Source organism: Alexandromys fortis, unplaced genomic scaffold, assembly GCF_014885135.2.
Source record: "Alexandromys fortis isolate MF-2015 unplaced genomic scaffold, M_Fortis_MF-2015_v1.1 scaffold_317, whole genome shotgun sequence".
Lineage (NCBI taxonomy): Eukaryota > Metazoa > Chordata > Mammalia > Rodentia > Cricetidae > Alexandromys > Alexandromys fortis.
Window position 1 is genome coordinate 136130 of NW_026068201.1, and position 27093 is coordinate 163222.

A 27093-nucleotide genomic window follows, 5' to 3' on the forward strand; every position below is an offset into this window, starting at 1 on the left:
TATCTGCACCGCCTCATTTGAATTTCATGACTTCCTTTGGATGTCTATTTTTTTTTCAAATGAGGAATAATTATAAGCAGAGAAAACTTATTTAAATTCAGACAGCTCATTGGAGAAAAATAATGAGTATTCGGCAATCTGCCTGTATTAGACATGCTTTTAACACCATACTTCACTGCTTCCTGCTATTATGGTTCCCCTCTAGCACCTTTCTGAACTGTGTTCTATTACTAGTTCAGTTGGACAGTGGAGAATTTAGATTAAAATAGATGAATGAGAAGAAGATAAATAAAAGAAAAATAAATTAAAAAGTACTGGCTAAGGGGGCTGGAGAGATGGCTCAGCGGTTAAGAGCATTGCCTGCTCTTCCAAAGGTCCTGAGTTCAATTCCCAGCAACCACATGGTGGCTCACAACCATCTGTAATGAGGTCTAGTGCCCTCTTCTGGCCTGTAGGCATACACGCAGAAAGAATATTGTATACATAATAAATAAATAAATATAAAAAAAAAGTACTGGCTAACATTGGACTTGATTGGTAAGAAGTGAACAGAGTCTAGTATCAATTTTTCTGGTTCAAATTCCCTTATCTATCTTATATCTATATTGTCCCTGTTTCTTTCCTTAAGATAGATTTATTTATATAAATAAATATGTGTATAGGTGTGGGCCTGAATTTATTTATTTGAAACATGTGAGGGCATGTGAATGTGGACACCAGAAGAGGACATTGAATTCCTTGGAACTAGACTTATAGGTAGTTGTAAGCCACCATGTGGGTGTCTGAACTGAACCCCAGGTCTTCCACAGAGCACTGAGTGCTCTTAACTATTGAGTCACCTCTCCACCTCCCCGTCCCTCCTGCTTATTGCTACTTTTGTATTTGAGTTGTTTCAAATGGCTCATGCTGCAATTCTGTCCTTTCAGTACAAGAAGAAATATCTAAATGCACAAACTTCCCCGAACAAAAGTCCTCTGTCCAGCACCATTACATGTAATTTAGTTCTTATCCCTCAGAATATTGTGGAAGCAACATAAATGCAGTACAGTTATGATAGCGGACAATGGACCATGGGCGGCACAAGCACAAGTAAGAACAGTGAATGCAGATAAAAGGTTGCTTGGGACGATAATGGGCATGTAGGAAAATTGGTGGATAATGGGATAAAGAGGTCTGTTCTTTTCCACAGTAAACAGTAGAAAGGGAGAACAAAAAGCAAAATACGGCGAATTTTTTCTAAAACATCAAAATAATTTCAAAATAATGATATCTTGGAGAAAACAGCAAAACATGTACAAAACTAAACTAATAGAGTTGCAGAGGCAGCCAGTGCACAGGATAAGAGGAAAGAGAACAAAAGGGTCTTACCATTTAAAAAAAATGACAAGGAAAGAAAAGGAACAGAAATTAAAGGAGCTACTGGTGTCTTTCATGTGTATTATAACTGCTATTTTAAAAGTACCCTGCTTTATGCTTTCCTCTGCAAAACAAACTCCAAGCTGTACAAGCTGTTCAAACTCTTCTGAGTGCTTTATTCAATCCAACTCCCAGTGTGCAAAACAGGCAGGTTTTGTTTAACTGGCTTCACGTTAAAGAAACTGAGAGAGTCAGACAGAAGTTTAGGAGGTGGACATTAGTTGCTGAATTTTGAAGAGTAGATTGAATATTTAAATGTTTCCTGTGTTACCTGTAGCAGATAATTATTCAGTCCAGAGTTGGGTAAATCTACTGATGGGGACTTCACCAACTTACAATATTCTGCCTTTTGTTGACAGTAGGGTTTGAACAAGCTTCACATGCATCTGCACCAGTCCCGTCCCTCAACTGCCACTACATATGCATTGATCTCATTTATTCTTCATAACAATCCTGTTGTTCGCCCTGCTAACGTTAGAGATGATATAATGAAGGTGCATGAAATAGTTACTTGCTTGCTTGAAATAACAGGCATGCTAAAACATTTAAGAGCAGAACCATTTGACATTATCTATCCCTCCATTTTTCTTCTCTCTACAAGGAAATTGTGAGAAAATTTAAAGTGGCAGCAAAAGAAATTATTCTTGGGGCTGGGAATTTGGCTCAACTTGGTAGAGTATACACCAAGTCCTTGGTTTGATCACTGGCAGTGAAAGGTGGCACATGCCAGCAATCTCAGTGTAGAAGCAAGAGAGATAAAAAGTTTGAACTTACATTCTGATACATAGCGAGCCCTAGGACATGCTGAAGTGCAGAAGACCCTGTCTCAAATTAAATCAAACAAGTGACTCCCACCCTGAAATACAGATTCTCTCTGTGAATTTCAGTCTTATCCTCCAGTTCCGGAATAATACAAATAGAGTTCTTATCAAAACATCGTAACTTGTTCTTAGAAACAAATGCTGAGCCTGCAGGATTAATTAATCTTGTCCTAAATATTTAGACTGCTTAATAATCAATTACAAAATCTGGACAAGCTGAATGGCAATAGTGACACAGAAGTCGCTTGTTTATAACCTTGGGACAGTTTGACTAGTTTTAGCCCCTGGCTGGAGAATGAAGCTCAGTGGTGCACAACTTGCCTTACAAGTGCAAATTCTTGGGTCAATCTCTATCCTGAGAAATGAAAAAAATGAAGGTTAATCCCTAGTTTCGTTATTTATCAGCCATGATAAATACATAATTATCTTGTATTTCAATTTCATATATCATTAACATGTGAATAATCACAGTATTTCCCTGGCAAATCTGTCATGAATACTGAATTAATGAATTTAAAGTTATTTAAATAGAATCATAGAGGCATTAAAATAATGCCAATTTATCATTACTTTTTATTAATTATAGTTTCCATAATATAGTTTTCTGTTCTGAATACTGGTCTATTTGCCTATCTATATGTTTGTCACATATTTCATTAGTATTTATAGTATTGCCAAGATTTCCTAAAGCAACTCCACCAGACACATCTGAGCATTATTTCAGTGCATAAAGGTGTACATTTTTCTCTTACGTTATCCCAAATTTTGTTAGATTACAGGTCCCATGAAGGTAGATGTGACTGTCACAGAGTATGCACTCAAAATAAAAATTCAGAGCCGTGAGATACTTTATTGCAACCTCACATCCTTTGGGCTTCAATTCCTCTTGGTTAAGGACTTTCTGTTTCTCAGTTACCATTAAGCCTTCAGTCTCATGAAAGGTCTTATCAGACTATTAGCTATTTTTCTTCCTTTATTTTTAATAACATTCAAGTACTTAGAAATATTTAATATTATCTTGAAAAATTTTAAACTAACCTTCCAGGATTTATGAAATTATTTGTGTTATTCCTGTTACATATCACATTACTGAAGGACTCCTATTAAATATGAGCTTATCATCAGAAAGATTAATGTAGCCATATTCAATTATTTAATTGTTGATTAGCCCATTCTTTTTTTATGAAAAAATAACTGAGCTTTTGGGCATCCATTTAAATTGTGTTCCAGAGGTGAACCACGTGAGATGAATCCTTACTCAATTCAACCCACTCTTAGCCTTGTCCATCTTTTCCTTTGTCAAAGGTTATGTTTAACTCCACAAAGGTGTGCCACCCCACCCCACCCCAAGTACTACTCTTTTGCAGTAATGGTAAGAACAATTTGGCAGACTTAATACTTTGCTCTTTTGCATACCTTCTTTCTACCCCATTCTTATTTTTGATTTACCTCCTATTTGATAAATAGAAAGTAGAAAGATTTATTGCACATCACATGGAAATCCTCAACCATGGACAAACATCATATACTTTTCATGGCCTTTCTTAACAAGGCTGTAGCTTTCCAACCCTGGGAAAGCAGTGTAAGAACATCCAAGTATGTGGAGTAAACAGTCTTGAACTCTAGGCTGGCTTTTGTTCTGGAGAGAAAGCCTATGACCTCACTGAAACAAGAAAACTCTCATCTGAGAGAAGCTATGCCTTTATCAAGATGTCCATTGTCTTTGCCATCCTGTTGTTTGCTTTTTCCCAAACTCCTAACGTGGCTGCTCTGAATCCAGAAGCCCTCCCTTAACTTCTGCTGTTTTTTTAATCATTTTCTTTCCAACTAGTTGTCCTAGAATTGACACACCACTTCATCTTGGTGTTTTGCTGCCCCTTCACTCCTAAATAGAGCACACTGTTCCATCTTTTTTTCTTTTCCTTTATCCTTAGGCTCTGCTTTACTCTTGTGTATCTGACTCCTTAGCCACTGCTTTTCAGAGGTCAGTTTCACATTTTACTCAAAGCAACTGCATCTTTCAGGGACAGATGCAAAAATCAAGAAGTATGGGCAGGTAGTGTGGAACCCTGAAATAAAACAGACTCCTAATTTCTCTGTCTCTCTCTCCCCTCTCTTTCTTTCTCTCTCCTCTTTTTCCTCCACCAAGCTCCCCCACTCTCTCTGTCTCTCCTTCTCCCTTTCCCTTTGCCTCTCTCCCCCATCTCTAATTGTTCTAAGCAAGAACATACATTAGTGGGAAGAAGGGACATATGACTGTTGGTGACATAGCTAATAAGCTAAGAGCTTCCTTGTTGTTTTTACTAACCTTCAGAAATTCTGACTCCTGGTTCGTATGAAAGTTCTGCTAGGAGCTGGTGGAGCTAAGAAGAGACATTGGTGTTTTGCTGAGTCTCAGATTCATAGGTGATGTGGGAGTGTCATATATTAATCTGTTGATTTCATTGGTTAAGCAATAAAGAAACTCCTTGGCCCTGATAGGTTAAAACATAGGTGGGAGGAGTAAACAGAATAGGATGCTGGGAGGAAGAGGAAGTGAGCTCAGACTCGACAGCTCTGCTCTCTGGGAGCAGAGGCCCTGCTTCGCTCTCCTGGGCACACGCGATGAAGCTCCGACCCAGGATGGATGTAGGCTAGAATCTTCCCAGTAAGCACACCTTGGGGTGCTTAAACACATTATTAGAAATGGGCTAGTCCAGGTGCGAGAATTAGCCTAGAAGAGGCTAGATAGAAATGGGCCAAGCAGTGATTAAATGAATACAGTTTCTGTGTTGTTATTTCGGGCATAAGCTAGCAGGCGGCTGGGGTGCTGGGGACGCAGCCCCGCCGCTCTTATTTCAACACATAGGTTTCTCTCCCAGGGTCAGATCCAGTCTGAAATAACTACCTTAATCCACTAGCAGGTTATTGGTTCCAGATCTGGCATTCTGAGCTTATTGACAAACACCAAGGCAGTTTGAATCCTCAGCTCAATTTACTCTCTCAGCTGATTGTGAAAGGCAAACATGTAACGATTTAATGTCGAACACACCACACACATGCACACTCACAGAGAGCAAGGGACATAAAACAGATGTCTGCTTAGTGTTTAACTTGGAATGTCATGATTTGGCACCACTCTTTAGGGACATTAGCTACTGGGTAAGGGAGATCACAAATGTAAAAAAGAGGTAATTATGTAATAAAGAAAAAGCCAAGAATGTGAACAAATTTTGAAAGTCACTCTGAGTACTCTTGATTTCTCCCTCATTTTCTCACTTTGTGTGATTCAAAATTCTTCCCAGCCAAATCTTACTGACAAAGCTGGGTTGTGCCTCCTGTCATGAAAGAAGAAACAATATCCCATTAGGAACCCTCAGAAGAGATTATGTGGGGAACATATGCTATCCCTCTATCAAAGAGAAGTGGCTGAGAAGCCAATATTCACAGAGGTATCCAAGGATCAGTAACGAGTACAGGATGTCTCTTCAAAAGGATTACAGGGATAGGATATCCAGCAATAGCATGAGTGAAAATTTTTGGGGCAACTGATGCTACCCTTTGTATAGGAAATGGATAGAGGTATGAAGAAAACTCTTGTACCACAGATGACCTAATTGTTTGAATGACAAGTTGTCCCCTTGTTGGTTCCTAGGATAGGAAGTGGGCAGGTGGCTCCATTAAAGTGGAAATTGGGAAAGGTACTCTTGGAAGCTATTCTTTGCTAAGTGGGATTACAAATACAACAATATTCTTCAACGCTGGTCCAAATTTGCTGGTTATCTGCTGTGGGTGCAAGAAGCTCAGAAGGAATACCACAAGAGTTATGAGGGAAAACAGAAATGCTATTGGGATAAAAATGAGTTAACCTCAGCATTTCACTGTTGCTTATGATCTTCATGCCATGCCAGCACTTCTGATATAGAGCTGCTGCCAATTTCCTCCGGCAGTTTTTGCCTATTTCTTTAAAAACCTGGGGGTAATGAAAGGGAAGGAGATTATCATACTCCCGAGGTTCTCATCTCCCTTAGAAAAGAAGAGGTTAAGTTTTACCTTTTTACAGAGGACCATCTGGTGGTCGAATAGGAAGAAGACTCTCTGCTGGTTACGGCCATAGGGCTGATAGATCCAGGCCATCTCTCCAGTGTAGATCAGCTCCGAGCTCCTGTCTAAGATGTCCTCTCCCTAGGAAGGATATGTGATGGTGAGAGAGAGCCAGGTAGTAGAGCTGGTACAATTCCTTACACAGAGATACCCAACTGCAAGCATAGACTGGACTGGGAGGTTAGCCAAAAAGACGTTGTGGCGATGGAGGAAAAGAGAGAGACTTCTGGGTTCCCTTAAAAAGTTTACAATTCTATAAGTGAGAAGATTCATATTCTTATTTACTGTCGGGTTAAATAAGACCCATCCCTTAGTCAGATAGCCACCCATCTTCTCCGTGCTTCGCTCTTTTCCTCCTGTATTCTTATTTATTCTGAACCTAAATGAGACTCAAGCAGGCAGGCAGGTATTTTTTTTTATCTTTTATTAATCTCTTTTCTGTTCCAGTCTCTCAATTCCTATCTGGTCTCTCCTATCCAGTCTCTCAATTCCTATCTGGACCAAAAAATATAGTCAAAAATTTTCTATTTTCCATATAAAAATGAAATAAGGAAGATATTTTATGATCAAATCAGAAAGTTTACTACACATGCTTCAGCCTATGTGAAGATGGAAGAAATAAGCAGTGTCCCAGGGAAGAGAACTCACCATTCCAGAAGATATATATGGGTCAAATATTGTGCTACTTACTTTTTACTCTATCTCATCTGGACCTCACAAAAGTTCTGCCAGATAAACCATTTTGGTCCCATTTTACATCTTCAAGTACCAAGAGGTGAAGGAATAGGACAAGATCATGAAGTTTGTTAGCTGCAGATACTCTGATACTAACCTCTGATTCGAGAGAGCACCTTTACTCTTCCCCATAAATTATATTGCTTCTAGCATCGAAAGTACCTAGATGTCCAGTTCCTTCCTCTCCCTAGGTCTGTTTTACCAGCTGTTAAATGAGATGGATACACATAATATCTAGAGCACCAGCTTTGGGACCTTTACAGGTAAATGTATACCAAAAGTTCAAGGTTTGATTAAAGAGAGAAATCCCTATACTTCTGAAATAGTCAGAAGCAAATAGCTCTGGCAGAATAATATGCTAAAAAGAGTGACATCAAGAAACAGTATTTTTAATTGCACCATTTCCCCTAGTCTGAGGGATTGGAAAGAAAAGGAGATCTCAGTGGATTATTTTCTAATAACCAAACTTGAAAGCAGCTCAAAATATACCATTTTGACTCTAGCGTCCAAATTGAGTTACAAGAGTATCCAAGATAAAGGTAAACAAACAGTCCTTGAGTTGACATACTAGCATTGAGCCTTTGAATGCATAGGGCTGGGTCAGGCCTCTCCTCAGAGCTGACCTTTCCTGATACAAGAGAGGAAGATGTACCACAACCTACTTGGAGTATGTATAAAGTGAAGAATGCATAAAAGTTGGCTATATAATATAAGTTGATGACAAACATGACTATTTTTGAGGCAGGGTCTTACTATGTAGTCCAGGAAAGCCTGGAACTTGCTATATAGCTCAGGGTGATCTTGAACTTGCAACCCTCCACTTGAAGCTTCCCAAGTACTGGGGATATAGGTATAAGCCACCATGCCCAGATTACAGGATGACTTTTACAGTTACAATTTGATGAACTGAGGATGATCAGACCTAGGGGGATACTCAACATTTCCTTAGGCAGAGGCATACTAACCCTATTTTAAATAGTTGCTGCATATAAAACCAAGTTAAAAAAATGTTGAGAAAAAAAAACAAACTGCTATGCTCACTAAGCTAACTAACCTTGAACAACTAACATATTTTCATTGTGTCTCAATTTCTTCATTAATTTTTTTCCAGTTTTCTGAGACAGGGTTTCTCTGTGTAGCCCTTGCTGCCCTGGAACTTGCTCTGTAGACCAGGCTGGCCCCAAACTCAGAGACCTGCCTGTCTCTATCTCTTGAGAGCTGGGATTAAAGACATGCATCCCCACTGCCTGGTTCTTTCTTCATTCTTTCTAGAATATACCATTACAAATTTGTTTAGATGGTGTGAAGAATACTTAAATTAACATAAGTAAGTACTTACTTAGGAATATACGCACTGCATTGTAAATTTTACATATTTTATTTTCATCTTGGGTATTTTTGGGTGTCCCAGGTACTAAGACATATTTTCTGTCTTCTACTAATATAATGAGCTGATCAAGGATGAGCTGTGATTCTGCTCAAAATCATAAATCAGAGAAATTGGAAGTAATTTCTCCAAAGAAGCAGAACAAAGTTCAGAATCCCTTCAAATCCCATGTGCCTAACTAAAAGACTTCACTTGAATGATGGTACCTCGCCTAGCAGAAAATCGGATCCAGTAGATTAGTTAGGTGAGACCGTTTCACTGTCTTGTGTCCAGTGCTGTTACTCACTCACTCTGTATCCCTGGGAAGCAGTTTAAGCAGTTACTGTTTGGTCTACTTATACATCTCTTTATCTTGCACCACAGAGCACAGTCCATTCCCACTGCCTCTAAGGGTTTCTGCCTTCTTCCAGCATTTACCACAAACTGCTCACCTTCCTAGGAATCTATCTGCCTACTCCAGATGAACAGGGCCATGTCTGATTCATCTCAGAGTCTATAATGGCTGGCAAGGGCAAGCAAAGAGGGGCTGTTCAAAAGGCAAGTCTCCTAAAGTCACATATCAAATCCTCCAGTGTCTTCCATCCAAACTGGAAACAAAGTACGTAGAAGAAAACATAGAAGCTGATCTCCAATTGTTCCTATACAATTTTCTGCTTTTTCCCTAGTTACATTGGCCTCTCTCTCTCTCTCTCTCTCTCTCTCTCTCTCTCTCTCTCTCTCTCTCTCTCTCTTTTTAAGAATATACGGTCTCATATTTCATGGTCTTTGTTACGGTTCTTCCTTCTACCTGAAATGCTCTGCCACAAAAAGTCACATGATTTTCTTCTTCATCTTCTTTGGGTCTTTTCTCAAATGTTATCCCCTTCTTGTCATTTCTCCATCATTCTAGCCTATTATAATATTTTATTTTTCTCCATAACATGCTTATGTGTTGCTTTTCTTCTCTAACGAAACATAAATTATAGAAACTTTGCTCTACCACACATTTCTAGAATACAGAATGGAGCCTGATAGAGAGTAAGCATTCAATAAATGACCTGCAAGGAATCATCAATGGTTAATAAATGAGTAGTGACCATTAAACCCTACCCAGAGCTTTCTTATCAGGTTTTCATATTTTTTGTAGCCAAACTCTCAAGGAGTAGGCTTTAATTTTAATTAATTATAACTTAACCCATTTTGTTCAGCTTTACTTTATCCTGATGATAGGATAATTGATAATGCAGCTGTGGTCTGAATGACACAGCAGGCATATCTAACCTGTGGTTCATAAGCTGCATGCATCCCAGGAGACGTATGAATGAGTATTGTGGAATATTATTTTAACTGGGCAAAGATGTGTTACATTTGTTTATGCTGTGAAATATTAACTGTGTAACTTTTGTTTATGCTGCATTTGTTTAACAATGTGAGGATGTGTGTTTAATTATGTAAAGATGTGTTGCATCTGATTCACCTTGCCTGCCTAAGGTACCAGGACTAATAAAAAGCTGAATGGCCAATAGCTAGGCAGGAGAAAGGATAGGCAGGGCTCATGGGCAGAGAGAATAAATAGGAGAAATCTAGGTTTGAGAGAGAAGAGAAGAAAGAATAAGAGAAAGGAAGAGAGAATGAGAGAGACATCTGAGACAAGAAGCTAGGCAGATGCCAGCCAGCCTGAGACACTGAGAAGCAATGAAAGTAAGATATACAGAATTAAGAAAGGTAATAAACCCTGAGGCAAAAGGTAGATAAAGAGAGACAGGCTATTTAACTTAAAAGTTAAGGATAGCCAGAAATATGCCTAAGTTAGGCCAAGCATTCAAAACTAAAAATAAATCTCTGTGTCATGATTTTGGGAGCTGGTTGGTGGCCCAAAAGAAAAAGCCTGGTACAAATAAGACCCAATATGTTTGTTGATGAAAAATGCCAGGTTTTAATGTCAAAAAGTAAGGGCAAAAGAATGTCACCTTTTTCAACGAGTTTAATTTTCAGTGGCAGCTGTGTTAACCAATGTAATGTGTCAATAAGTGCAGAGAAGTAATGAATCTACCTGGGCCTACTTTAACCTTCTGGACCAAGGCAAGTCTAGGTCATTTCGTCACCTTCACTTTTAAATGGATACCTTTTCTATATCTATCATACTATTTTGTTGTTTCCGATGTTTCTTTCTGTTATACAGTACAATAGTAAGCCAGAAAAGGACATCAAGTATTAAACAAGCAGGCAAGAAAAGGAGCAAAACCACAGAGAGAAAATTATCACCACATTTTCCAGCTCCCGAACATGAGCTACAAACATGGGCACTTTCTTAAGATCTTCAGAAAAAAAAAGGCTGAAGAGAGGCTCTCGGGGTTATGTTCCATTTCTCTTTGTTTAAAATGATTTAATGTGAAAGGAGGCAAGATGACAGCTCATCCAAGCCTCTGAACCAGAGAACTGAGAAATGGAAAATTTCCAGAAGCTGCAGTCCATGGAAACAGGCTCTCCTCTCCTCTGCCACTCTAAATTGCTCTAAGTTATAATCACTTCAGCAAGGACATGGCAATTTAACTGATCTCTTTATTTTTCAGGAGCTATGGGGGATAGAGTAGTCTTCATAGGGTATAATAAGTGACTGATAGGGGAATGGAGTTACATAAAGAAATCTGAATATTCATGAGAAAAAGATGAGGAGAAAGAGACAGACACCGATTTAAGGCAGGGTTTTCTGCTCTTTAGCCAGATAATCTGATTTCCCAAGCTAACGACAATTGCCTGTAGGTCACCAATCCTACCTGTCCTTCAAGGGAGATTAGGTTTAGAAGGTTTCCCCTGTGAGAACTGTTTTCATTTGATGAGTAAAGCAGAAATCACCACAAGGACATTTTTTGACAATCCCCACATTTTGTTTATACATCTGAGAGAGGTAGGAGAATGGTCCAGACTGGGAAGCATTGCTTGCCTGTTTATTTGTAAAGCTTGCCTAAGGCAGCCACTGTTTGCTATCTCCTGCCTCCTTCATCCTCCAGTTGTTCTCCACCATGCTCTCCAGAAACACTGTCAGAATTAACTATATGTGTCTACTCAAGGAGCACCTCCCTCATTCCAGAAATATAACAGGAAATGCTTTCTCGGATGCTGATTCCTTAAACCATGGCTCAAGTCCTTGGAGTTTCCTAAAAATAAAGCTCTTTGGGTAGACGCAAGGCTTTCAAATTTTTATTCACCTCGTCAATGAATGGAGACTCAGACAAGACATAAAATTAGAGGGCAAAAATTGTTTCAGGGCAGAAGAAAAATCTTCCAGAGAATGGGAATTTGGTGGCTTTTTGGTACCTTTCCTTACAAAGAAGCCTGAAAAAGGGCAGAAAAAGGGTCTTGCCAAACAGTTTCAGAGGCTCTCTGTTGGTAAGCTTGCTTGCTTAAAGTTAATTTAGTCAAGCTCCTTATTTCTGCTACACCAAGAGAACAGAGGAAAAAACACATAAAAGATAATCCATTATTTTCTAGTAAGTCTTGCCCAGTGATGGTTTCTCCTTATAAGCAAGACTGTTTGCATGCATGTATGTGTGTGTATGTATGTGTACATACATATATATGTATGAAAATATAAGTGTATAAATGAATAAAATGAATGCATATATTCTCTCTATTCATTTTTTTGTATCTCAAGATATCACTTCTATTCTACTCTTAGAGGACTTTATCTATCAAACAGGATAAGAATGTGTCAACTGATAATAACTGTGATGTTTTTAAATCATCTACATTAGGAAGAATAGAAGTAGCAGAAAAAAATTGCCTGAACATTGGCTCTTTGTTAAGACTAATAATGGTCCCCTTTGGATAGACTAAACAATTTGAAATGTTAAAAAATATGTTACTTAAATGTAAAAAATTATACCTGAGGTGAGGGCAATACAACAAGGTATGGTATCTACATTTATACTATCACCATAAAGTTTGAGAATGTCACTTCCTGCCTGCTGACATTTTCCTTCTTGGCTATGTCAGCCTACAGAGTATCCGGTCACAAAACTTGGGCCTGTGAGATGAGTAATAAATGTTATTACTCCTAGTTAGTGGCATTTGGGAAGGAAAGGTCGATGACTTCAGTCATTTCTGTTCCAAGTTCAAAGAAACTGTAGGTGTCTACACTGGGATGACTAGGTGGAATAAATTATTTTTAGAATGATGATGAAAACAGAGCTCAGTCGTTGGATTTAGCAGGACGATAGTTATGGCCTAGAATATGCATGCTTGATTAGTCTAGTAGATATACTAGGCTGAGGTGATCTCACCAAGAGCAAAAGAAGTTTATCTGCTATTCTGTATGGTTATAAAAAAGAGTACCAAGTCTTTATTTTGTGCTTTGGAATACATTAATATGTACTACATTTTATCTGTCTGCGAAGTTCATGATCTTAAATCCAGGACAGACAGAGCATTGGAATGGTACTAAGCAAATTCAGTTGTTTCCTAATAACACCCAAAGAAATGAAGACTATCTTTCTTAATATGTCACAATAAAGTAAAATAAATAACTCCAGAAACTACTCTAAATACCCCTTCCTTGGTAGGAAAGTTTGTCTTGGGATTAATACAGATCCTTCTTTCTAATTCCCTTTTAATTGTTGGCTAAGATGACAAACTTTTCAACAAGCAACTGGGACCTCCCAACACCCGTTTTGATAAAGGTCCTACCTCCCAGTCTAGGACAGAGGCCTGCCACTGCGCGATCTTGTCAATATTCTCCAGACGTCGCTTGCGTTCATTGATCTGCTGAGTCACATTGCGCATGACAGCCAACGCAGCTGCAACATATCTGTAGTCACTGTGAAGGTGTAAGAGCAAAAGGTGGATGAATTGATGTGCAATATGTCAATCTTAAATACATCTTTTCTTTTTAGAAAGACTCTTGATTATCAAATGGTAACCTATATCACCTAGAGAACAACTACATTTCCAGTCCTATTTTTGAAAGAGATAACCATGTCACTTATGGTCAGCCCCAGAGGTATTCTACCTGTAAACATTTTCACAGGTGAAATAGACATCTTTATCTTTATACTTCTCTGTTTGTGTTCTATCTGATAAAGCCAGCCAAGGATCAAGAAGAAAGCATTATGTATGGCATAGTTCACTCTAGCCATCTCTTCCTCTGGAAATACAGTCTCTGCCCATGGTCACCATGACTTTTTCTCTGTCACCATAAGGAGAGAGGTATAGCATAATGTATGATGACACAGAATTTGAAGCTAGACTCCATGAGTTCACATCCAACTTTATTGCTAACTAGAAAAGTTGCCTTTAGCAAGTATCATTCACACTTGATTCAATGTTCTCATGCATAAAATGGGGAGAACTTTGGCAGAATTTATTGAGGGGGTTAATAAATTAAATGCAATCATCCATGCATACTAATTTACTCCTGATCCCTAAGTATTATTTGTATTTTTATTTCAAATGAAATATTTCTCCAGTAAGTAGATACAATACAGGATGCCCTCCCCCCCCCCGCCCCCGGAATTCTTGGTCTGAGAAGTAAAACCTATACCCTAGATTCTGGAAACATTTGATAACTCATGTGTTGAAAATCCTATAATTCTACCCAATTTTGTCTGCTTGTCTGACCTAATTTCCAATTGAACAGCTCTTATGAAAGGCAGATTAGAAGTGTGATTCCAGCCAAATGATACCGACAGAATGACCTGGGAAGGCAGTAAGATTCGTTACCGCTCAGTGTAACTACCTTCTCTTAGTAAAGCTAAAAAATCGTGTGCTTGTAGCCGTCTTTCTCTCCCAGCACTGATTAAAGAAAATGTCATGAGAAACAGATGCAGAATGTTATTTTTCTTCTTAATGTATTGGAGAATGGGGTGATGGAACAAGTATGGGCCTAAGGAGGGGAGTTCTCATTTCCAGGACGGATGCTATGTTCTTAGGGAACACCCAGGGCTCCAACCTGTAACTTTTACATGATCCAGAACTATGGACCTCAAACACTATTATCACATTCAGAGAATGAACCAATTCATTCTTTCTCAAGAAAGTTAGTATTCTTATTTTGAGACTTACTGAATGTTATCTATTACTATGATGAGTCATATTGAGTATATTATCGACTAATTATACTTTTTTAAGTCTCTTCAGAACCTGCTGTCTAAGGAGCAGGCTCTCTCAACTAGTCCTTGAAGTGCTAACGGCTTGGATTCACCTGCAGAACTTCCTATCTGTCTTGACTGTATGTCATCCTTTCACACCCCTTGTTCCTGTCTAAGGTTGACTTAGGTCTCTACCCTTGTCAGGGTTTCTTCCTGCAAGACTGTCTGAGCCTGCCACTTAGACACAGGACAGAACAGTAACATAAATAAGTACATCAGTTCCCCAGGCCCAGTTGCCTATCTGCTGTGTCTTTTTGTTAGTTGATTTGAGGTCATCGGTATTTTAATTCACTTTCTGGGAAGTAATCATTCTGCACAGTATGGTACCACAGTCACATTTAATTAAACTGAAGTAAGCTAATAAAATCAGTTCCTCGGTTGTATTAGTTATGATCATAGTTACTCCAAGGTCATATACACAGGACACTCAAGTGGACACTGAGGATATCAAAATGCTTTTCCTGACCACAAGTATTAAGCAATCATGGCTGTTGTTCTAGAATGGTTGGTTTTGCCATTTTTGCCGGCTATCTTTCTGACAATGGTTAAAGGATGAATGTTATCGTATCTAATTTGTACTACTAGCTTTAAAGGTGAGTAAGATAAGAAAATAGATGTGTTGTATTCCGAACTCTGGTTAGTGTCTCTGAGTTCTCAGACGAGGTCTGCTTGCCCACCCATTACTGCGAGTGTGGAACCAAAATTTTCTAGTTTTAGATACAGCAACGAACTCTACTATTATGTATTAATACATGGTATGTATATATTTTTGTTTTTCTTAACTTAAATAAGGGGCAATTATGTCAAGTTTTCACTAGCAAATGGAATTGTATTTACTGTTTATTACTTTTCATCCAGTCTTCTACCTCAGAGACCTCCCTGGTTGTCTCATTTCATATTTGACTAAGTCTCTAAGACTTGCCTACAGGTTACTTGGGACATCTTAATATAACTTCCTGAGAACTAAAAAAAGGTCTTCTCTGGCATTGTCGTCTGTCTTTATCTTTTTCTTCCTTAGACATATCCTTACTCCTGTCAGTCTCTGGACCACTGTCATGAGACCAAGTATTATTCCTTCAATTAAGCTGTAGAAGGCTGATAGGGAAATATCTGAAGTTGATGTAGAAATTTGCCTAATAAATGTGATCACTGAGTCTTCATCATTGGAAACAGATGATGAAGGGAAAAGCCTCCAGACTGACTATTCTGTAGCAAGTGATCAACCCTAGGATCGCACATGCAGAAAACACATATATCAGGTTGTATACATTTATATGTATATATAACAATTTTTAAAGAAGAAGAGGTCTTGAGGGAGCAAGAAAAAAACATGGAAGGAGTAAGGAGGAGGACATGAAATAGGAAAATGATGTAACTATATTTTATTTTAAAATGCAAGTTGGGGAACTTTAGTGAAAGACTTCTTTTTTGCTTGGAATGCATATTATAAGAATTAGTGCTGAGCTGAACCAACAAGCTCAAAGCCAGGAATTTCATACCAAATAAAGACAAACTAAAAATATTCTGAGTCTCTACGTTTTGAGGTAAGATATATGAAAGGGTGGGGCTTGTTTACTGTAAGGCATCACCATGATGGTGATGAATGGGGATTATTTTTAGCACATACCATGCTGGTAAAAGATTAATTGCATCATTTCCACTCAAAACGATAGCCTTCATAGCCCTGGCTGGGGAAGTTTCCCTGAAAAGGATTTAGGAACTGTGGAGTGTGATGTCACATGTCTTTAATTTTAGCACTCCGGAGGCAGATCTGTTTTAGCTAGAAACCAGCTTAGTCTATTGACATAACGAGTTACAGTCCAGGCAGGAATACAGAGTTGGACTCAGTCTCAAAGAAAGAGGAGGGAAAAAAAGGAAATATTTAAAAACTAAAGAAAAAACATTAAGGAAAGTCTCAATCTTTTTTACCTCCACACATTTCTAAGTCTCTATAAAATGTCTAGTGGGTGGGGTAGAAAAACTCAGTATGCAATTAGCTTTGCAGAAAGAATGCAGGATTAGTACTAGTTGGGAAAAGTATTAGCAGAGCATCTGAGTATTTCAAACAGAATGGAATAAGTGGTTGAGTAGTTACTATGTTAGGTTTGACTCATGAGACTGAGCCTCGTATTAATAGTCAAGCTATAAGCTGCAGTCCATGAAAGTGTAGTATAAGTTATATAATAATGACAATGCATGGGATTTGGTGTGCATACTGACTTACACGGTTATACGCAACTCTCTAGAGTATAACCTTTACTTTCCTCACAAGGACCTTGTGAAGCAAAGAGGAATATACCATAAACTAACCACAGTTCAGAAACTGAAAAGCTATATATTGTCAAAAGGTACCGATATTTAAAAGACATTTACTTCTGTGTCCTCAAATCCTTTACCTGTGGTCTTGGGCAGTATACTTAAGGAGCTCAGCTAACTGTAAGGGATATTTGCAGATCTTCTGTACTGGAGTCAAAAGAAAACCATCGATAGCGATGTCAATCATCTGCTGCAAGAGTCGGCAGGCCTCAAAAAAGTGTTGATAGCGGCTGTCTTTCATGAGCTTGGAGAGCTCCATGCAGGCATCCAGGTGGTTGTTACAATATTCTGAGTATATCCAGAATCCATCTTGCTGTGGAGAAAAGAAGGGGGAAAAAAAGCTCAGAGACCCTAAAGAAGTCTTAAAATAATAGAAAGACAGATCCTGTTCATGAAGAAGGACGCTTAAAAGAAATCCCACACTAGCTCAGAACTGAGTATAACAGAGGGTTATTTATTTAGGGGTAGACTCACAGGTCATAATCCTCTGCTGGAACAGGGACCAGCAATCGAATCCTGCAGCTGGAAAAGAGGCCAGATGCGCACTTTACATCGGCATAAATAGTATGGCCAACTGCGCGGGAAACTTAAAGGCTACTGGCTCTAGGAATTCCTAAAGCAGGTTCATATGTAAGAATATTAAGGTAATGTTAATTTTGATTTGATTCATAATTTAGTAATAAAGAGATAGCTATGCAAGTGGTAGCTACAGAAACCAATCGTAAAGTTCATGTGGCGATAATGAGTAAGTGGGAAAAGTAAAACAATTCTGGGTAGTTAAGGGACACCAACTTTACCAATAGTAAACAGAATATGGCAAATAAAATTCTCGTACCTATTAGAAGAGAGTAACCAGAGATTCTAGTTCTTGCAATGACAGACTAACACATTCTGCCATTGAAAGAAGCTATGAAAGTCTGAAGAGTATAATGAAATTTTCCTGAGGAAAGTATTATCCATAAGAGCCAGAGGCCCAGGACACCTGCTGCAAGATAATGTCCCCTAGACGTGACAAGGGAAATGTACTCATGAAATCTCAACATGATTGCCTGAAAAAGACCACCATAATGACAACACTGGCTGACATGCCAATTCTACGTGGACCTAACCTAGACAAAGAGCTACAGGTGGCCAATGGCTGCTCTTTCTCTAAAGACAAGCTCCTGTAGAGGTTATCCAATTCCAAAGGGGAATATATGTACATATGAGCTACACCCAATGGACTCAGTAGGTTGTATGTACAATGTGCATATATGTATATGTTGATATACATATATATTTATATATACACACATGTACATTTAACAATAAATAGTAAGTGATCAAGAATTTTTGAGGGAGAGGGGAAATATGGGAGCAGTGGGAACCAGAGGGCTATGTAGCTGCAATGTTCATGTACAAAGTTCCAAGAAAAAATTTAAAAGACAGTATTTAAAGATGGAGAAATGGAAAGAATCACATAGCTATCTGAAATCTTTCTAAGAAGCATAAGACTGTGGATCCCAAGGACAGAATTAAATTGGTTTGTTCTAGAGATAGCTAGGAGACAGAATGGCTAGATTAAGTTACATGGGAAAAAGAAAAGAAAATATGGGGTCAATGACATAAGAGTATTCTGGATGTTCAGAACCTTAGTGATTTTAGGTTTGAATCTTAATAAGATAGGAAGTATTGAAGGACCTGACACATTTATAACAAATACATATTTAAAGAACACACATACAAGTAACATTATATGCAGCAAACAAGTTATATTTAGGAATATACAAACTCATAGAGTTTAATCAACATATTAGTGAATGATGAATGGATCAAAGAGGAAATAAAATATCTCCTGGAACTAAGTGAAATAAAATACAACAAAACCTCTGGTACACATTAAATGGAGTCCTACAAGGGAATTTATAACTAAACTATCATAAAAAGCACAAATAAATGACTTAAGGAACCAACAAAATTTTGGAAAAACAAGAATAAAACAAATCTAAACTTGGTCAATTGCACAAAAAAATAAAACTCACAGCATAAATTGATGAACTAGAAAAAGACAAAGAATCAACAAAATTAAGGGCTGGTGCTTTGAGAAAATAAACAAGATCAACAGACCTTTGGGTCAACTAATGAAATGGAAAAACAAAAACGAGCAAAAACAATGACCCAAATCAACAAAATTAGAGTGAAACATGGGACAAATTACAACAGACACCAAAGAAATTCAGAACCTTGTAAGGGAGTATTTTAAAAACCTATATTCCAGTAAGCTGGAAACTTAAAAGAAATAGATGAAATTCTAGATTAAGTCAAACCACCAAAATTAATCTAAGAAGTAATCAACAACCTAAACAAATCCATAACAAAGGAGAAGACTGAAATAAAAATAAAAAGCCTTCAAGCTACGAACAGTCCAGAGCCAGATAGATTTACCAGGAAATTCTACCAGATATTCAAAGATCTGTAACCAGTCCATTTTAAACAAAAGAAGCAGGAGGAGGAGAAGAAATAATTATCATAAGCATTCCCAAACTCCTTCAATCACGCTAAATAAAGCCCAAACCAAGTAAAGACACAACAACAACAAAAAAAAGAAAACTGCAGTACAATATCCTTGATGAGCAACAGATTTTAAAATTCTCAATAAAATACTTGCAAATGAAGAAGACATTTATCAAAAGGAGTATACACTATGACCAAGCTAGCTTTATCCTGGAGATGCAGGGATGGTTTATCATTTGTAAGTCAATAATTATAAGTACAAATGAACTTGAAGAGAAAAATCCCATGACCATCCCAATTGATGATTCACAAAGAGGCCTGAGACAAAATCTAGCATGACTTCCTGATAAAACTCTCAGAGAGAGCAGAATTAGAGGGAACAACTTCAGCATAATTAAAGCTATACACGATAAGCCTACATTCAATACCATCCTATTTGAAGAAAAGCTTGAAGCAATTCCACTGAAGTCAGTAATGAGACACAGATGTCCACTATTTCCATTCCTTTTCAATACTGTGCACAAAGAAGCAGCAATAAGACAAGAGAAGGAAATTAAAAGGATACAAATAGGAAAATAATCCTTATTTGCAGATGACATATTATACAAAAAAGATTCCACAAGTCTATCAGAAAACTTCTAGAAATGAAATAGAATTCCACCAACATGACAGGATACAGAATCAACTTGCACAAATCTACAGATTTTCTCTACTCCAAAAAACATGTAGAGAAAGAGATGCCATGTACAATAGCCTCATGGAAAACAAAACATCCAGGAATAACCTAAATCAAGGATGTGAATGACCTCTACAATGAAAACTTTAAACTTCTGAAGTAAGTGATAGAGAAAGACACTAGAAAATGGAAAGACACGCCGTGCTCATGGATTGGTAGAATTAACATTGTGAAGATTACCATTCTACCAAAAGCCATTTATAGATTCCATGCAATCCCAATCAAAATTCTCATTACATTCTTAACAGGAACCAGGGGAAAAAACTAGCTTTATATTTGTATGGAACCACAAAAGTTCCTCAGACAGCCAAAAACAATTATGAATTAAAAGAACAGTGCTGGAAGAATTACCATTCCAGAGTTCAAAATATATCATACAGCCAAAAAGTGGGCCTGGTATCTGAACAGCATTCTCAAAATAAGAAACAGAAAGAAAGAAAGAAAGAAAGAAAGAAAGAAAGAAAGAAAGAAAGAAAGGAAGGAAGGAAGGAAGGAAGGAAGGAAGGAAGGAAGGAAGGAAGGAAGGAAGAAANAGAAAGAAAGAAAGAAAGAAAGAAAGAAAGAAAGAAAGGAAGGAAGGAAGGAAGGAAGGAAGGAAGGAAGGAAGGAAGGAAGGAAGGAAGAAAGGAAGGAAGAAAGAAAGATGTTCCTTGTCCCTAGCAATTAGGAAAATGCGATTAAAATAACATTGAAATTTCATCTTATCCCAGTAGAATGGCAAAGCTGAACAAAACAACCAAGAAGGAATGCTGGAGGGGATTTGGAGATAAGGGAACCTCATTCACTACTGATGCTATCTCAAACTTGTCCAGCCACTCTGTAAATCTGTGTAGATTCCTCAAAAAGCTAAACTTCAATCTACTTTATGACTCAGCTATAGCACTCCTCGGCATATGCCTAAAGGACTTGTGTGCCTACTCTACTGACACTTGCTCATTCGTGCTCGTTACTGCTTTCTCCACGATACTTAGGAAATGGCGCATTCGTGCTCACTGCTGTTCTCTCCACGATAGTTAAGAAATGGAAAAAAAAAACTAAGTGTTCTCCAAATGACAGAAGGATAACATAAAAGTGATACATGTGCACTATGGCATGTTATTCAAGGTAAGGAAAATTGAAATCATAAAATTAGCAGGTAAATGGCCGGAACTAGCAAAGATAATATTGAGTGAGGTAACCCAGATACAGAAAAACGAACACTATAAGGTCTCTTTCAACTGTGAATCCTAGCTCCAAATCTGAAGATATGAGTATATAATTTGAGTAACTACAGGAATCGGGAAAGTGAAAAGGGAACACTGTGGGGGCAAAATGGAGCAACAGAGACTGGAATGGTAGGGTACAAGTGATCTGAGGTGGGAAAAGGGAGAAGTGGGCAGCTTTAATTAGTGAAGGGGAAGTAGAGAATTACAGAAGAATGAGGGCGAGAGTAATCTGAAAAAGTCATAAGGAATCATATTGCTATCTACCTAAAATACTTGTATATATATGTATATATTTATACATAATTTAAATGAAAATTTCCCATTTTGGCAGGCAAAGTTCTCTCCATAGACAAACCCCTCAACGGCAGGAATGAGAAATCCTCTTTTGCGTTGTTGGCCAGGGTAATCCTAGATACTGTCCAAACATTATAGGCCATTGCTGCGGTCCTTGGTTACCTCCCAGGTGTGGAATGTAACACCTTATTGTTCATCATGTATACTATGAATTTCAGACAGAGTACCCAGACGACCTGACCTGAATTTGACTTGAAAAGACTCCACCATGAGAAGGCTCTACCAGAAGGCACCAAGCAAGCTTCCAAAGAAGGGAAATAACAAATAATAATACCAAATATAATGCTATGAATGGCAATAATGTCCACCATGTCATGATGACCTTAAGAATGCAGTAGTGCCACATATACTTTGCAGTGGCCATCAGTTCTCTAACTGAACTTCTGCTTGAGGGAAATTATGGCTCATACTTGAAACCTAGTCAATTGCCCTAATCTAGTGAAGTCATGGATCTTGGAGGAGCACCTACAACCACCTCCTTACTAAGCCACTGTAATACCTAACTAATTCTAAATGCTTATCCTTATACCCACACATAAGTATAGGCCTTACCCCTTATCAGAGAAACTTCTCTTTGAAACTGACAGAGACCATGATAGAAAACCACAATCATTCACAATGCAGTTGTGAAGCCTCACCCCAACTGATGTATCTACATCACAACTCCTGCACTTAAGACTCAGGGATACTGAAGAGGGGGTAAAAAGATTTTAAGAGCCAGAAAACTGGAAGTTTTCTGTGAGAGTATGTCTCTTGGAAATGTCAGACGCTAAACCTATGAAGTTTCACCATCATGGCTGCCTAAACATTATGTGAACAAAGATAGTACCAATAAATATGCTAACATGGAAGGAGGCAGCTCACAGGTCTCAGCTCTAGACAAAAAACTACAGGAAACTAAGGAATGCTAAGAGCAGGAGAAATTGTCTCTCACAGGAAAGAGCATACGAATTGGTTATCCAATCCCAAATGGTCATCTCTGAAAATATACATACAAGTAATATAAACACTAAATAGGCTATATTTATGTTTATATAAAATTAAAGAAAAGGCGCCATGAATTCTAGATAGAGCAAGCAGGAACATATATACAGGAGAGGTTGGAGGGAAGAAAAGAAAGGGGAGAAATGACGTAATTATATTGTGATTTCAAAATATTTCAAGTAAGAATTGTAAGTCTTTAGGAGTTAGTTTAACACTGTCCATCAGAATAACAGTAGACATTTTTCTCTTAGGGTCTATGATCCACCTAGCCACAGGCTCCTCGTGCTACAAAGCTTCCAGGTATGCATTTGATCTTGCAACAGGACTTAAATTCGATCATAAAACTGTTGGCTACTCCCATTACACTCGCGTCACCATTGCCTCAGTGGAGACGTCTTGTCCGACCGTCTTTATTTAGGTCATAGGGTTCACAGCTGAGTAAGGCCAATGACTCCTTTTAACCTACAGCAGCATGCGCAGACCTCTCAGCACCAGGCAAACGAGGTACTGAGGACAAAGTTTCTAAGTCAGTAGTAGCTTGATTTCTCTAGGTTCTATGCCTAAAGCATGTATTAGCCTTGGCAATGGGGTCTTACCATGAAGTTCTGGAAGGTAACCAAGAGCATCAGCAATACCCTGTGATGTTTGGGGTTTCGGGGAACTCACTGGCCAACAATTCCAAAAGAAACAATCTATTCCTGGGACTGGGCTTTACATTTCTTAGCCTCTGGCATCTAGTAGTAATATTTTTGCCCCTTTCATAGAAAAACTTCATTTTAACTCTTTTTATGCTATGTATAGGTATATTTTAGGAAGCTTCTATGGTACTTTGGAAAGGTCTTTAATGCTATTTATCACTCCTAGTTTTCCTCTTCTACCCTGTCCGTCATCCCTTCGCTGACCCTAATTTATCTCTCACTGTTACACAATTGCAGTTTTCCCCTTTCCAGCAGTGCATTCCATCTGCTGGCCCTGAATGCCCCTCTCCATGGCCCCTTAATAATTCCCTGAACTCTATGGGTATTCCAAATGAAACACACATATCGAAAAATTTAAAGGTAAATTAGTCTCTGAACCCTTGTCAGGGACGCTTGTATTTCCAGTAGATGATCATCAGCACAAAGACCTACAAAGTGGCCAAGGTGCAGAGAACAAAAGACTGCAGAATAGTCAACCCTAAGTGGAACTTTATATACTACTATTCCCGGGCCCTGAGGCTCAGAGATCCCTGCAGAAAAAGAGGAAAGTGTGTAAAATCCGGAGCCAATGGATAACTCTAAGAAAAAATGTCTTCTGCATCCAGGAGCGAAGCTGCTCGCGTGAGCTCAGAGCAGTGACACCATGAAGGTAACGGTGGACGCCATGCCAGGACAAGTCCCAGAGAGAAGGGTTGGACAAGAAGTTTTACACTAGCCAAGGAGCTTTAGGCAATTGTAGCTGCTGGCAGGGTAAAGGGCAGTTTTGTCTAAGAGTGTCGCACCCGATGAGCTGATAACACTCCAGTGGACCATCAGCTCGCAGAGTCAGGGATATTGAGCAGCACAAGTTGCCCTTGGTTGGGGAAAACAAGGACACAAAGTTTGGGTGGGTGGGAAGAGAATGAGAGACTTGACCTGGGAAGAGTTGGGGGACAGAAGGTGAATATTATTATGAGAAATTCTTGAAGAATTAAATAAAAATATAAAAGAATTTAAGTGCTAGTTAAAATTAAAAACCATTAAGTAAATCAGTCTTTTAATTTTGAATTATCTCTCAAATACTTTTCTAAATTACACTAAATGAGTAGTTTAATAAAATACAAAAAGCTCACAAATAATTTAAGAATTAGCGAGGTATAAAGCTTTAACAATCTCTGCCATAAAATGTTTCCTAATTGGATAATAGCAACTCACTTTAGGACAGTGGCTCTGAATGTTAAGCTTTTCAGTGGAGCCCCGATTGAGTTTTACACTTCAATATTCGCTTCACGGGAGAAATACTTCACTAGTCTTTGACTAAAGAGAAATCAATATTTTGCAACTGGGTTGCTATTTTTTATATTCCCAAAATCACATGAATGTGTAGTAAGAACTAAAAATAGCAATCCATTCATATTAGCAAAGACTCTATTGAGAAAATCAGGAAAGTACAGAGGTGAACAATTTTCAGGATTTCATTATCTTTATGTAATATTATTTATAAGAAACATAGATTTGTTTTTTATTAAGTATTTGCTTAATTTTACTAAAGTATAATTTTATTCAATATTTTATTAACTATAATGGATGCATAAAATATTTGCTTATCAAATGAATGTTGTTTACTATATTGCTCTCATTATAAAATATCTGAGCATACATGTCCAATTTTTTTCTACTGAATTAGAGATATTGAGGGAGGAGAAGGAGGTAGTTATGTAGAAGAATTACTCCATTTTTTTCCTGTGATACTTGATGGTTTATAAAGTAGTGTGTTAGTAACAAGACGTCAATGGATTTCCTACTAGAAATATATCCGTCTCCCTTCCTGTAATATACCCTAGGATTGAACCATAGAGGAGGAAGATATGAAGGCACTGCAGACCTCAGTATACAACCTAAGTGGTGTAAAATTGGTTGGTTACAAAATTACTGCAGAAGTGGGGGAGGGGCGTGACACGCCTTTAATCCCAGAACTCAGGGATCTCTGTGAGTTCAAGAGATTCTGTAGACCAAAATGGTCTACAGAATAAGTTCTAGGACAGTCAGAGATACACAGAGAAACCCTGTCTCAAATAACCATAAATAAATAAATAATTACTGCAGATCACCAGAGCCAAACAGAAGGAGGTGAAATGGGGATAGTTTATCAGAACTAATCAACCAAAAAGTTAAGGATTTAAATCAAAACTATAATAGAGACTCAGATAGCATATGAGCAATGAAGAAAGAATTTTGTTACAAAACTATTGTTATAAAAGGAAGTACCGGGCTGGGCGGTGGTGGCGCATGCCTTTAATCCCAGCACTCGGGAGGCAGAGGCAGGTGGATCTCTGTGAGTTCGCGACCAGCCTGGTCTACAAGGTTCCAGGACAGGCTCCAAAACCACAGAGAAACCCTTTCTCGAAAAAAACCAAAAAAAAAAAAAAGGAAGTACCTGATCAAATGAAATTGTTATCAGTGACTTAAAAAAATAGGAAAGTCAGTCAACATACAGATATTAAAATATGTGTTAATGTATAAGAGTACATAATCATACTTTTACACACAGGGATAAGAGAGATCATAGAAAGATGACTGAATGTTTTCAAAATGTCAGGAGGAGAAAGCAAAATAAGTTAAAATTCCCTTGATTAGGTTAGGTTACATGGTCCCACTGAAACATCCTTAAAACAGAACTGCAATAGATATTAGTAGAGTTAAATTATTTTAAAATTTCATACATGTATAAATTATGAAAATATCTACCCTCCATCCTCTCCTTTCAACTTCTATATCTTCTTTACTTTCCTCTATCCAAACTCCCTCTCTCTCCAGACCTCTGTCTCCAAACTTTCTCTCCAAACTCTTAAAGGATGATTTTCCCTTCCTCAAAAGCTATAACTGTTAACAGCACCTCATTAATGCATAGGATCTGGAGAATACCTTTCCCACTTATGATTGGACTTTGAACCTTAGAAAATAATTTACTTTTGCTACTTTGCTAGACCAATGCAATTTTTGAACTGTATTCTAAATCTCATCAATTTACCCACAGATAAGTGTAGCTATTCACTCCTCATCAAAAAAGTCTCTCTTTACAGCAAGTAGAGACCATCACAGAAAGTCACAACTGGATACAATGAAAAGATCAAAAGATTGTTGAGAATGCACCTCCAATGGATACATCTACATCACAGTTCCTTTATCTATGGCTCAGCACCACCACAGAAGTGGGAGGGCAGAAGGGCTGTGAGACAGGAAGTTTACTGTCAAACAGTCTCTCCTAGAAATGGCTGCATAAACAAGTCCAGAACAATGACAATACCAATGGACACGTTAATGCGGAAGTGGTAAAATTTCACAGGGACCCACCCACAGACAAAGAACTATAAGAAACTAATGACTTCTCCCACGTATGAGCCACCTTACTGATTGCCCAATACAAGGTGGTCAGTCATGAAAGTATATATATATATATCAAAAAACAAAAAGTGACTGAGCAGTGTGTGTGTGTGTGTGTGTGTGTGTGTGTGTGTGTGTAACCAAAGAAAAAGAAACTATCAACTCCAGAGTGGTGGGGACATGGAGGCATTAGAAGGGTAAATGAAGAGGGGCTGGCTGGAGGTAGGAAAGGGAGAAGGTAAGTGATATAATTCTATTGCCATTAAAATATTTTTAAAAAATTGTAACCATCTTCTCAGAGGTATGATATGGCTATGCAGCAGTTTTGGTAACCTGAGAAAGCCCTACACAAGATCGAGACATACATTATTAATTAG

At 38.1% G+C, this 27093-nt stretch overlaps 1 protein-coding gene across 10 annotated transcripts in view; it reads right to left on the bottom strand.

The window, feature by feature from the left end:
* Positions 1–27093, bottom strand: part of Arhgef9 (Cdc42 guanine nucleotide exchange factor 9) — a 304200-nt gene that overhangs the window by 17174 nt on the left and 259933 nt on the right. For all 10 annotated transcript variants that reach the window (XM_050129946.1, XM_050129945.1, XM_050129937.1 and 7 more), the window contains 3 exons: positions 16964–17196; positions 13108–13237; positions 6270–6401 (listed from right to left, as the gene is read on the bottom strand). In XM_050129946.1, coding sequence (XP_049985903.1) covers positions 6270–6401; positions 13108–13237; positions 16964–17196 — 495 coding nt within the window. The remainder of the gene's footprint in view (positions 1–6269; positions 6402–13107; positions 13238–16963; positions 17197–27093) is intronic.